General features: G+C 46.1%; 1 protein-coding gene across 1 annotated transcript; it reads left to right on the plus strand.

Moving 5' to 3' along the window:
* The first annotated feature begins 226 nt into the window (after nt 1–226).
* Nucleotides 227–2,159, plus strand: LOC127000620 (N66 matrix protein-like). The gene is made up of 3 exons (XM_050864550.1): nt 227–1,112; nt 1,349–1,476; nt 1,622–2,159. The coding sequence occupies exons 1-3, from the start codon at nt 1,013–1,015 to the stop codon at nt 1,880–1,882; spliced, it is 489 nt and encodes a 162-aa protein (XP_050720507.1). The 5' UTR covers nt 227–1,012; the 3' UTR covers nt 1,883–2,159.
* The last annotated feature ends 11,532 nt before the right edge of the window (nt 2,160–13,691 follow it).

Below are 13,691 nucleotides of genomic sequence, written 5' to 3' on the forward strand. Positions count from 1 at the left end.
TGTTTATCCCTTTGTTTATCCCTTCATTCACTGCTTTGATTGCTTTCTCGATTACCTTCCATTTGTTTTCTTTCTCTACGGCGTCCTGTTTTCCGTTTTTTTTTTTTTTTTTTTTATCTTTGTCTTCCCTGCCATGTGGGAAAGAAACAAAACAATGCATTGAAGAAAAACACACATGGAAACATTTCCATGTTTCCATGTGTGTTTTTTTCAATGCATTGTTTTGTTTCTTTCCCTCTTTCACACTTAATTTCTTTGTTTTCCTTCTTTCTTTCTTTCCTTTTATTTAGAATTCTGTTTATTCGTTTTTCTTTTATTTCGTTTTCTTTCTCTTCCTTAATTTTTTTCCTTTAATTCCTTTTTTTGTTTTCCCTTCCCTTCCTTTCTTTCCTTCCTTTTAGCTTTCTATCTGTGTGTTTAACGTGTTGTATATTTGCCTCGTTGTGATACACAGGAGCACTTACACTCGCGGGGCCCGTCTCCAAATTTAGTTTATCAAGTTTAACCTTGAATTCATGTGTGCTGGGAGGGGGGAGGGTTAATGTTTTATTCAGTGCAATAAAGAACGCACACACCTACTCCTGCCTCTCTGTCTTACAATTCTGGAGGCAGTCTGGTGTTGATGAGACGGTAGGGAAACGGAGTGAGGACACGGGAAAGGTCTTTGGTTGGCTTGTAGCAACCCCTCGCCTCCCGTCTATACCTCACCGGGAGTGGCTTACGCCCGTTTCAACAGGTATATATTTAGGGGAGAAGTAGACATTGGTCACTTCAGCGTCTGACCATCCAAGAGCCAGCCTCTTGCCCCTTTCTCGCTCCCTTCGCCGAATCAGCGTCCAGCCAGCCAGCGCCTTCCTTCCCTCCCGGCGCTGGGCAGCCTACAGCCTCTCACTCTTGCTCCCGTCGCCTCAGCACCCAGCCAGCCAGCGCCTTCCCTCCCTCCCGGCGCTGAGCAGCCCACAGTCCACGCTCCGTGTTCTCCCTTCGCTCCGTGTTCCTCCCCGCCTCCAGGATGGGTCGCCGGCCTCGTGGTGGTCTGCGGTGTGTGGCAGCGGTGGTGGTGGTGGTGTTCATGCAAGTCCTGCCCGCCACGTCTGCTCCTGCCCCTGCCGGTGAGTGAAACACAAGCCGACGGACGACAGGAAGACAGACTGACTGCTGGAGCGACAGGCTGACAGTGACAGGCGCAGGAACTAGCAAGAACCCGCGTACTGCCATGGTGGAGAAACAGGCTGACAGACAGACACTTTTATTATTATTATTATTGTTATTATTATTATTTGTTGTTGTTGCTGTTGAACAGATTTTATTGTTACTGATATAATCGTGATGCTGGTTGTCTTCACAGGACAGGAGCCCATCACGCCCTCGCCTTTTGGGGGGCAAGGGAACCAAGGCGGTTTGGACTACGGTGACTTCGAAGGCGGAGGCGGCGGCGCAGTCTTTAATGGCTTGGAGGCCAATAGAGCAAGCTCCGTGAGTGTTTTTTTTTTTTTTGTGTGTGTGTGTGAGAGAGAGAGAGAGAGAGAGAATTGTTTTTGTTATGCAAACAATTATTACATCTTTAATTTAATTCTCTCTCTCTCTCTCTCTCTCTCTCTCTCTCTCCGTAACCTAACAGGGAGCCCTCTTCAGCAAAGGAGTCGGGGCTGAGGTTGTGGCATTCCAGTCCCCTCATCAGTTCACCTTCAACGGCTATCACGGCTACGGTAAGAACGGTTTCAACGGCGGCTACGGTAACAACCGCGGCTACGGTAACAACGGCTTTAACGGTTATAACCAAGGCTACAGTAACAACGGCTACAACGGTTATAACCGCGGCTACGGTAACAACGGCGGCCAACGTGGCTTCCGTAACTCCGGCTGTCAGTTTGGATGTTAATGGCTATGACGGCTACTTCGGCTCCGGCGGCTACGGTAGCTACGATAACAACGACGACCACGTGACATTGGTGGCTTCGGTAACTTCGGCTGTCGGTGGGGACGTTGCTGGCTCAGGTCAAGATCTAAAGGAAGAGATTATTTAGATCTTGACTTAGGCCAGTCCGTCCATGGCAGCAAGTGATATGGCTTAATTTTATGTTGTCTGCTTTTTTGTGTTTCTTTGTATGTCTTGTAATACGTTAATGTTTTTCAGTGCAATAAAGAACATACACCCACTCATGCCTCTTTGTCTTTGAGCTCTGGGGGCATTTGAAGGCCAGAGCAGAAACACGAAAAAGATCAGACCAGGCCGGAGCGGCGCCTTATGCCCCCCTCCTGAAGGCGTTCATGTAGGGAGGAGGAAACACAGGCGAAGGAAGGCTGCTGCAGAGGCGGCCAGTGAAGGGATGAGAGACTGGAGATACTGGCTAACTCCAGGGATTTGGACGGCATGCGGGTGGGCCTCTTGTAGACTCCTGCGTTCTTATGTTCTTATGTTCTTAATGTTTATTGGAATTTGGTCAAATTATGATTACAGCCTCCTTCTCTTCCTCCTCCTCCTCTACCCCTGTAGAATTATCGGGATGACCGTAAGACCGTGACTCCAAGGTGCTAATGTAGTATCTTTTGTCCTCAACTACAGATATCCCTCTCTTGGGATATTTTATTGTACTCATTCGTCCATTGTGCACTGTGAATCCCTGATAGCCAAAGGTAAATGTTTGCTTCTGAAATAAGACGTCTTTGTATCGCTGATGAGCAATTTTTTTCTTTATGAGCTTTGGAACGCTCTTAGCTGAACTCAACCGGTCACCGTCTGCCAAGAGGATGGAGTAGCACTTTGGTCTTACACCTACAAATTCTGAGATGGTTCTTTCCCTCACTTCAGACTTGAGAAATCCGAGCTTGCCTTTGTTGTCTGTGTTGTACAAGGAATGTGAGGAGCTAAAGTTACTTGTGTCTATATAGCTTTTGAAGGGTTCCTGCGAGTACTCTGTTAATAGATCAGGAGTTTCAATTTCTGTTATTAAGGAATCAGTGTCACAATACACTAGTTTCGCCCGATTCCCGTAATGAGCCTTCATGATACTGTAAAATAAATCATATAGTCGCAGCTTGGACAGCTCTAGGACGTAGTAGCCAATGTAGTTTGAATGATTCACCTCTGAATATTTCTTATGGCGAACTACAACTACATGGCCATCATTGAGGGGTACAACGCGTTTAAAGTAAGGACTTCGGACCAGCTTCAAAAAATTTTCGCGGTTGGTGACAATATCTATGTCTTCACTATATTTGGCCGCGTTCATCAGGAATCGACCAAAAATGTTTTTTGAAATACATTTGATGGCAGTTTTCTTGATAGGGCAAGTAGCACTTTTGCGGGCTTCTATGTTATCCTGAATGAAGTCCGCAAGAAAGTTCTTTTGCTTAAACATATAAATAGCATGCACTTTTTAACAACCCGGCCTAGTTGAGTAAGCAGTTTAAGGAGGGACAGAGCAAACAGCATATTCTCCTGAGCAACATGTGTTCCAATCAGTTTTATGTTCTTACACGGTACTGGACGGTTTTCTTCTTCATACCATTCGTGTGCGGCTGACGATATATCTCTATTGATGATATTGTGTCTTCTGATGGTCAGTGGGAGGTCATCCGTTTTCTCAATGACTTCACGTGAGACAGCCTCAGTATCGCACAGAATGAGGTATCCAAAATCGCCATCGGTTGCTTGATTGACCTAGCCCCCCTCCCGCTCATAAAACAGTGCATTTCTGTCTCATCTAGTTTTCTCTTATCTCCACATGGTAACTTCTCTTGCATTACAGTGGGATAAAGACTGTTGAAGTCAAGATATGAAAGGAAAGTGTTTCTATCATGTTTTGGATTAAACTGAGGGTTCGTGTAGATGTTATTGGTGCGTACAAAACGACGCACAACACTTGTGTAGCCCCCACGCACATTTGTTTGAATGCAATGATATATGTCTGGGCTACTAAGCACCTCTAATTCCTGCTGTGTTTTTAGCAGAAAAGAGTCATAGGCAAATCCTGGCAGGCTAACATAATTTACAATATCCAACCTCCACTGGGTTTTCAAAATACCTCTCCACTCTAGGAAGACATCACATAGAAGGCCAACATCCACTTTTACATAAAGCAACAAATAGTCCATTAGGCTCTGACACCCAGCTACTTTCCAAACATTCTGAGCATGTTTATAATCACTTTCGGAAAGTTCTGCTTCTTGAAGCGAATTGAAAAAATCTTCGCGGGATGGAAGACGTGTCTCAGAAAGTCGTTCCATCAAATACATAATTATAGTCATAACAAAACACCTGCTTTCCTTGATCAATAATGGTAACGCAGGTGCTGGCACATCTTTCAACATCTATTGTGTGCATATGGGTTCGTTCCCATTGCTGATGAATTGGTTCGCTAAAGTCGCGAGTGAACCAGACATAAAGACATACGCGTCAATAAATCTCAAGTCATTTATGATGACTTCATGGTATTTGTGAACTGAATCTTTTGGTCTTAGTTTGATTTTCAAAGTCAGGTAGCGTTAACTCACGCGGGATTAACGTCATGTCGTAATCCGCATTATGTGCAATGAGAGTGCGCTGCAATTTGTGATTTTTTTCATTTGAAGGTTGCATCTATTACAATAAGCTTCAATGTAATTGTTTCCTGATTTTTCATGGTCATGATGTTTTACTCCTTTACCTTTTAAAACCCGTATTTACAGAGAAGACAGTGAGTTTGTTCATCGTGACGTGCCGTATCTCCATCGGTCATATTGATTTTATTGTAGCCTTTAGAAAATTTTAACTTCTTCCAGGAGTGTGGGTTCAGCTAATGTAAGTTCGTTCTATATTCAAAACAGTGTGAGTTCAGCTAATGTAAGTTCGTTCTATATTCAAAACAGTGTGAGTTCAGCTAATGTAAGTTCGTTCTATATACAAAACAGTGTGAGTTCAGCTAATGTAAGTTCGTTCTATAATCAAAACAGTGTGAGTTCAGCTAATGTAAGTTCGTTCTTTATACAAAACAGTGTGAGTTCAGCTAATGTAAGTTCGTTCTATAATCAAAACAGTGTGAGTTCAGCTAATGTAAGTTCGTTCTATATACAAAACAGTGTGAGTTCAGCTAATGTAAGTTCGTTCTATAATCAAAACAGTGTGAGTTCAGCTAATGTAAGTTCGTTCTATATACAAAACAGTGTGAGTTCAGCTAATGTAAGTTCGTTCTATATTCAAAACAGTGTGAGTTCAGCTAATGTAAGACCGTTCTATATACAAAACAGTGTGAGTTCAGCTAATGTAAGTTCGTTCTATATACAAAACAGTATGAGTTCAGCTAATGTAAGTTCGTTCTATATACAAAACAGTGTGAGTTCAGCTAATGTAAGTTCGTTCTATATACAAAACAGTATGAGTTCAGCTAATGTAAGTTCGTTCTATATACAAAACAGTGTGAGTTCAGCTAATGTAAGTTCGTTCTATATATAAAACAGTGTGAGTTCAGCTAATGTAAGCTCGTTCTATATACAAAACAGTGTGAGTTCAGCTAATGTAAGTTCGTTCTATATACAAAACAGTGTGAGTTCAGCTAATGTAAGTTCGTTCTATATACAAAACAGTGTGAGTTCAGCTAATGTAAGTTCGTTCTATATACAAAACAGTGTGGGTTCAGCTAAAATGGTTTACAGCATTACTTCCACAATAGGATCCGCTTTCTACTGTTTCTCCGTTTCTATTCACTATAATGTAAGCATACGCTATGGCAAAGTGATGTCTCTTTACACCCATTCGAAGAAGGCTTTACGAGAATACTCTCAAAGTCATAAAATGCTAAATAAGATGGCTCATATGCTTTAGCATGATTAATAAATTTCACAGTATATCCCGCAGGTGGGAATCTTAGTCTTGTGATCATCATTGGGTGCTCAGCAAGCGTTGTCTTGTTCTCACAGGCACACAAATTTCCATGCAGTTTTTCCATGCTGCATGGTTCTTTTTCATTTCCCGCCGTAGGATAGTTTCCTTAAGCAGTTAATTAGAACACCAACGAGGGAAGAAAATATTTTGGATTTGTTGTTAACTAATAAAGAGGACATAATAAGCAACATTGAGGTTGGGGGTTCATTAGGTAACAGTGATCATAAGAAAATTAAATTTAATATTAAATGGGAGGATAGAGTCAGCAGAAACAACACTTAATACCTGACTTCAGGAAGGCGGGCTTCGAGGGTTTAAGAAAGCAGCTGCAAAGGCTTATGAGAGTAAGATCAGAAGTAGCTGAGAGCTTAAACCATAGGGTTCGTTATGTTGGGAGTACAGAACGTGTAAGAGTTCCTTTTTCCTGGAGTTCACCATTGGAATACGCGTTCACCTGGGAGGCTCTCCAACAATGTTTGAGCGAAACTGTAGGGATTCAGGAGTATTTATACCCAAATCAACAAGAAGATATCCATAAGGACGTGAACATACAGCATATATATATATATATATATATATATATATATATATATATATATATATATATATATATATATATATATATATATATATATATATATATATATATATATATATATACAAACTGGTTTGCCTTCTCTTTTCCGAATATTTGTCTGCCCAGACAGTGAATTTGAGATAAATCTGACTTATTTAATAACACGAGGGTAGGAAAGGGAAGGGAGGGAGGGAGGGGGAGGAGAGAAGAGGAGGGAGAAAGGTATGATGGAAGGGAGAGTTGAGCGAAACTGTAGGATTCAGGAGTATTTATACCCAAATCAACAAAAAGATATCCATAAGGACGTGAATATACAGCATATATATATATATATATATATATATATATATATATATATATATATATATATATATATATATATATATATATATATATATATATATACAAACTGGTTTGCCTTCTCTTTTCCGAATATTTGTCTGCCCAGACAGTGATTCTGAGATAAATCTGACTTTTTTTTTAACCCTCTCGCGCACGATGACGCATTTCGTGTCATCAAGGGTAAAAGGTTCTGGCGGACGATGACGCGAAACGCGCCATAAAAGTAAATAAAAAATGATTAAAATTTAAGTTTTCGATGAAAGTGCGTCAAATTTGCAGTTGTTGGGATGAGTTTCTTAATAGTAACATATGGCAGTCTTTCTAAGGAACGTAGATGAGGAGCTTTGAGTGATTTTTATTTGTTAGGCTACTCTGACGAGAGAAAAAAAAATCAGTTTTCTCGGTGTAACTCGGGAACTAATAGACGTATGAGGAATTTGAAGATACCATAAGAATCCTCACTAAATTCCGCTTCGTAACATATATTCGGCTAAAAAAGTTGGCCCACAAAATTTCGAGCTAGCCGCAGATTTCTCAAGAATCAGAGTGGAATGGAACACACACACACACACACACACACACACACACACGCATGATCCCTTTTCACTTTATGCCTTTTCCCCCGTCTCCTCCGTACCACTTTCCCTCTCACATCGCTCTCTCTCCCTTCCCTTCGCTGACTCACTGAGGTATTTCTGGGTTGCCTTCGTTTGAGCGCTATCTTGATCTAGGGAAAAAGGTAAACTCGATGCGGCAACGTCTAAGGTCATATGACACCGAAGAGCAGGCAGAAAATATAAAGAAATGCAAGTTGAGAAAAGAAATAAGAAGAAAGAAGTTAAGAAATGAGATATAAAACATTAATTAATGCAAAATCAGAAAAAAAAGACTTGGTGCTGCAGTGTTTAGGGTTAGATGGCACCAAATAACCGGAGTAAAAAAAGTATATATATAAGTTGAGGAAAGAAATAAGAAGAAACAAGTTGAGAAATGAGAAATAAGAAGATAATGATACAATATACCTAGCAAAAACTTAAATAATTTATCGAATCTTACGTTCAATATTTTATTTCGGACTTGCATTAGAGAGTAAATTCATATTCCAGCCTGGTCATTAACCTAATGTCTTTAACCTTTTCCGTGATTATAATCTTGTGGTCATTCGAGCCCAAGATCTTATCTTAACTCTTCAAGTACCCCCTCTCCCGTCACCCCCCCCCCCTCCCTGCTGGGCACCCCTACTCCCGTCACCCTCCCGCTTCCGTACGCTAGCCCGAGAGGGAAGGGGTGGGATGGGGTGAGGGGGTGAAAGGTGAAAGAGATGGGAGGGGGGGGTCCAGATACCCCCTCTTTCGTAACCCCCTGCTGACCCCCAACCCCCACTTCCAGTCCCCCTGCTGAGGCAACCCCACTTCCGTACATTTGTTATCCTCCCCCCTCCCTGCTGGGCACCCCTACTCCCGTCACCCTCCCGCTTCCGTACGCTAGCCCGAGAGGGTTGAGGTGGGATGGGGATGGGGGGGGGGGGGTGAGGGGGGGGTGAAAAGGTGAAAGAGATGGGAGGGGGGGGGATCAGCTACCCCCTCTTCCGTCACCCCCCCGCTGACCCCCAACCCCACTTCCAGTCCCCCGCTGAGGCAACCCCACTTCCGTACATTTGTTACTACTCGCGTGATACCACATGGAGACGGGCGAGCGCCGAGCGTCACTACGATCCAAACGCTACCGGTACTAGCGGCAAAGCTCAGTGCCGAGTGATCATGACGCTTTCCGGCACCCGAGTGATCATGACGCTTCCCGGCACCCGAGTGATCATGACGCTTCCCGGCACCCGAGTGACCATAAGGCATCGCGGCACCAGGTACCGGAACCGGGTGCCGCGAAGAACGTCATGATCACTCGGCACTGAACATTGCAGCTAGTACCGGTACCGTTTGGATCTTAGTGACGCTCGGCGCTCGCCCGCCTCCATGTGTTTTCACGCGGTATGAGCCCTGTGTGGAGACGCTGAGTCACTGCCTCGCTGACCGTCTCCCCAAGTTCCCACCATTTTGTCCTGCTCTTCGTTTTCATCACAGCTCCCGTTTCCATTATTTTATTATTTTATTTATTTATTGGAGTTACTGGATAATTCTTGATGTCCGATTCTTTTTCTTTTTTAGGTTGCTAATAAATATTGTTATTGTTATTAGACTATGATCGAGTACATCCATAATAACTATACATGCTATTTTTTTATCGAAAAAATAAATATTCACTTCATTCAGAGAGAGAGAGATTTCTTTACAGAAAATTTAATTAGGAATTTCATCAGACGTCACTGAGATAATAAAAATACTCCTTTTGGTACCGGTACCAGTACTAATGGTACTTGGTTTTCGGTACCGATACTACCGGTACTCAAATTAACGCCCATCCCTACTGACTGGCTGGGTGCTAAGGCGACGGGAGCAAGAGAGAGGCTGTGGGCTGCTCACCGATGGGAGGGAGGCGAGACACTGACTGGCTGGGTTGAGCGAGAAAAACTAATTTAGTCAGTTCCCCAGGCGCCCCCCTCAAGATAAGTTAGTTTGCTCTATGCGAAGGACAACCCGGACTTATATTAGCGCGTCGTTAAATGTATATATGCACTACTCAGCATTTCTATAACCCAGCACGCACACGGTGGCCCCCAGAGGCACATTGCAGAGGTCGTGTAGCATGAAAACAAGCTGCTGTGGCGCCAGCTAGAGGTGCGTGGAACTCCAGTGTTTTATTTGTAATGGAGGAATATAGTTTTAGAAAGCAGTCAGGAGAGAGAGAAGGGGAGGAGGAGGAGGAGAAGAGGGGCAGAATGGGAAGGAGGGGGGAAAGGGGTAAATAGAGGGATGAATAAGGGGACACAAGACCAGAATCGTGACACACCATCTTCTCGCTGACGTCAACGGTAATAAACGTAAAAAGAATAATATTCCTTGCTGATAGAACGGTTGATGGAGCGAGATAATTAAGAAGGTCGGGTCTTAAGCTTTGTACTACTACTACTACTACTACAACTATTACTACGCAAGTGGAAAGACTATTTTGAGGTTACTGAGTATGGAAGGAAGGAAGGGAAAGGAAGGCAACGAAGAAAGGATAAGGGAAGGGAAGAATAAGGAAGGAAAGGAAGGGAGGGAAAGGGAAGGAAGTGTAAAAGAAAAGAAGGAAAGGAATGAGAAGAGACGCGAAGGGAAGGAAGAGAAGGGAATTGAAGGAAGGGGAGGATGGGGAAAAGAAAAGAAGGGAAGGAATGAGAAGAGAAGCGAAGGGAAGGGAATTGAAAGAAGGGGAGGAAGGGGAAAGAAGAAGAATAGAGAAGGGAAGGAAGGGAAAGAGAACGATGGGAAAGAATGAGAAGAGGAACGAAGGGAAGGAAAGGGAAGAGATGCGAAGGGAAGGACGGAGAAGAGGAAGGAAGAAAGGAGAAGAGGAAGGAAGAAAGGAGAAGAGGAAGGAAGAAAGGAGAAGAGAACGGAAGGAAAGGAAGGAGAAGAGCAGTAAAGGGAAGGAAGGAGAGGAGAAGGAAAGGGATTTCTCAGGGCTTTCATGGAAGGACGATTTAGGATGAGCAAAGGTTGTCGGACGGCATTTATATTTTTCTCGTTTACCAATAAATAAAACAACGAGAATGATCAGCTACATTTTTATTAATAGTGTCACTTATTGTATTGAAGTGTAATTGTTAGAAGCCCCAGAGAAACACAGGTAATTTACGATAATTGAAAGAATAACTCAAGATTCGTGGGCCCTGTGACCCTATACCCGCTAGTTGGCAACGCTGGAATATTCCTCATTTGCCGGCAGGTTACGTGGGAGAAACTCTAGGAAATATTTGCATGGACACTGGTTCTGCGGGATGCCTTCGCTGGGTATCTTTGTGGTCCTGTGTGTTAGGGCATCCATCTGTGTATTTCTTTACTTATCTTGTGTTTGTTTATCCCTTTGTTTATCCCTTCATTCACTGCTTTGATTGCTTTCTCGATTACCTTCCATTTGTTTTCTTTCTCTACGGCGTCCTTTTTTCCGTTTTTTTTTTTTTTTCTTTGTCTTCCCTGCCATGTGTGTTTTTCTTCAATGCATTGTTTTGTTTCTTTCCCTCTTTCACACTTAATTTCTTTGTTTTCCTTCTTTCTTTCTTTCCTCTTATTCAGAATTATGTTTATTCGTTTTTCTTTTATTTCGTTTTCTTTCTCTTCCTTAATTTTTTTTTCCTATAATTCCTTTTTTTGTTTTCCCTTCCCTTCCTTTCTTTCCTTCCTTTTTGCTTTCAATCTGTGTGTTTTACCGTGTTGTATATTTGCCTCGTTGTGATACACAGGAGCACTTACACTCGCGGGGCCCGTCTCCAAATTTAGTTTATCAAGTTCAACCTTGAATTCATGTGTGCTGGGAGGGGGGAGGGTTAATGTTTCATTCAGTGCAATAAAGAACGCACACACCTACTCCTGCCTTTCTGTCTTACAATTCTGGAGGCAGTCTGGTGTTGATGAGACGGTAGGGAAACGGAGTGAGGACACGGGAAAGGTCTTTGGTGGGCTTGTAGCAACCCCTCGCCTCCCTCCTAGCGCTGAGCAGTGAGCACTGAGCAGCCCACAGCCTCTCTTGCTCCCGTCGCCTCAACACCCAGCCAGTAGTCAGTAGGGATGGGCAGATACCGTTAATTTGAGTACCAGGAGTACCGGTAACGAAAACTCAGGTACCGTTAGTACCGGTACCAGTACCGGATCTTAATGACGTCTGATGAAATTCCTAATTAAATTTTCTGTAAAGAAAACTCTCTCTCTCTCTCTCTCTCTCTCTCTCTCTCTCTCTCTCTCTCTCTCTCTCTCTCTCTCTCTCTCTCTCTCTCTCTCTCTCTCTCTCTCTCTCTCTCTCTCTCTCTCTCTCTCTCTCTTTTCTTTCTTTCTTTATTTTTACATCTTACATATTGTAAATGAGTACATATATGTCGATGAGCGGGCAACGGCCCGCCGCTGGGGGGAGTGTCAGGGCCACCCTGGTGGCTGGTCGGGTCACATCACACACCCTACTCCCTACAGGGGGGAGTATAGCGGTGTGCGGTCAGCGTGGAGGAGGGGCGGTCTGCACCACCTCCAGGAATCGCGGTAGTGTCGTCTGGGCCCGCCGGAGCACAAGGGCGGCTCTCGCCTCCTCGTCCTGCGGGTCCTCGGTGGGCTGCTGTCTGAGCTGGGCCGTGGCGGGGCAGTACAGCAGGTAGTGGACCAGGGGGCGATGAGCGACGGCTTCGCAGTGCTCACACCGCCGGCCCGCGAAGTCGTTCCTCATCTCCTGGAGCGTGCGGTAGCCAAGCCGAAGGCGGTGCAGCGTCACCTGGTATCCAGCTCCCGGCCAGGGTGAAGTGACCGGTGGTCGGTGGCCCTGGCGTACCAGGCCCCCTGCCGCGAGTGCCGCTCAGCCTGCCTGTGTAGGTCCTCTGCGGAGCCGGCGGCAGCGCGTCTGGCCTGCACTTTAACCTGCTGCAGGCTGGGCAAGACATCGCTGGTTATGGCTGGTATGCTGGTGGCTGCACGGGCCGCCGCATCGGCTGCCTCGTTCCCACGCAGGCCTACGTGGCTGGGCACCCAGTTTAGTTTGACGTGCCGCCCCTGTGCGGCGATGCTCTGGGTGAGGCCCAGGATGGTGGTGACGAGCCGCACGTTGTCAGCCGGTGGACGCCATTGCTGCAGGACCTGCAGGGAGGAGCGGGAGTCGGTGTGCAGCACGACAGGCCCCTCCCGGTGCTGCAGGGCGTGCTCCAGGGCATGCTTGATGGCCAACAGCTCGGTTTGTAAGGTGGAGCAGTGATCTGATGTCCTCCACGACAGCGTCTCTCTGCCGGTGACAACCGCCGCGCCTGTCGCGCCTCTCTCTGGGTCGACTGAGCCGTCGGTGTAGTAGACGGCACAGCTCCCAGCGTTGGCCTGAGCCACCACCATGAGCGCGTGCTGCAGGAGTTCCCCCTGTGTGCACCGCGCCTTGCTGGCAGGCAGCTCTCTTATGATGATCTCGGCGGTGGGGGGCTGCCACGGAGGTGGCGCGACGTAGGTGGCGGCTGGACGGTCAGGCCCCTCCCGCCGCAGGTGGTCGAGATGGGGTAGGGGGCTGGCAGCCTCAGCCACCTTCAACAGCCAGGTCCTGCCGGTGAACAGGTCCCGCCTCTGTGGCAAGACTCTGCAGAGCGCCGCTCGTGCCACCGACTCCCTGTCTTTGTGGAGGGCCTTGGCCACTCGGCAGGCGATGATCTGCTGGACCCTGCTGGCCAGGGGCACGAGGCGGGTCTCGCTCTGCATTACACCGCTGCTGGCCCAGCCCGGCGCCCCGAGTATGGTCCTCGTGGCCTTGTTTTGGACTACTTCGATCCTCCTTTGTTGTGTGGGGGACAGCGCAATGAGGACAGGCGCACTGTAGTCAATGAGTGCCCGCACAGCCTGCACGTAGAACAGACGCAGGACTGGCAACGTGGCGCCTGCACGAGTTCTTGTCATGGCCCTCATAACGTTCAGCCTCGCTTGGGTCCTCTCCTTGTATGTGGCCTGCTTGATGAAGGACAGGCCCTTGTCGAGCCACACCCCCAGGTACTGGTAGGCGGGGGTCCAGGCCAGCCTGACGTCTTGTATGAAGAGTTGGGCGTCCGGGGGGGCGGCCTTGAACATCATGGCCCTAGACTTCTCAGCTGATACCTTGAACCCCAGTTCCCTGCACTTTTCGTCTGTCCTTTTCGCTGACAAGATCGAGGGCCTGCTGGGCCCTGGCGACCTTGTTGCCGGGACCGGTGACGACCAATACAAGGTCGTCGGCGTAGCTGAGAAGAGCGGTGCCCTCCCGGAACGGCAGGCTGACCAGCTGGTCCATCAGCATGTTGAAGAGGGAGGGACTGAGGATTCCGCC

This window comes from Eriocheir sinensis, chromosome 19 (genome assembly GCF_024679095.1).
Source record: "Eriocheir sinensis breed Jianghai 21 chromosome 19, ASM2467909v1, whole genome shotgun sequence".
NCBI classification, from domain to species: Eukaryota; Metazoa; Arthropoda; class Malacostraca; order Decapoda; family Varunidae; genus Eriocheir; species Eriocheir sinensis.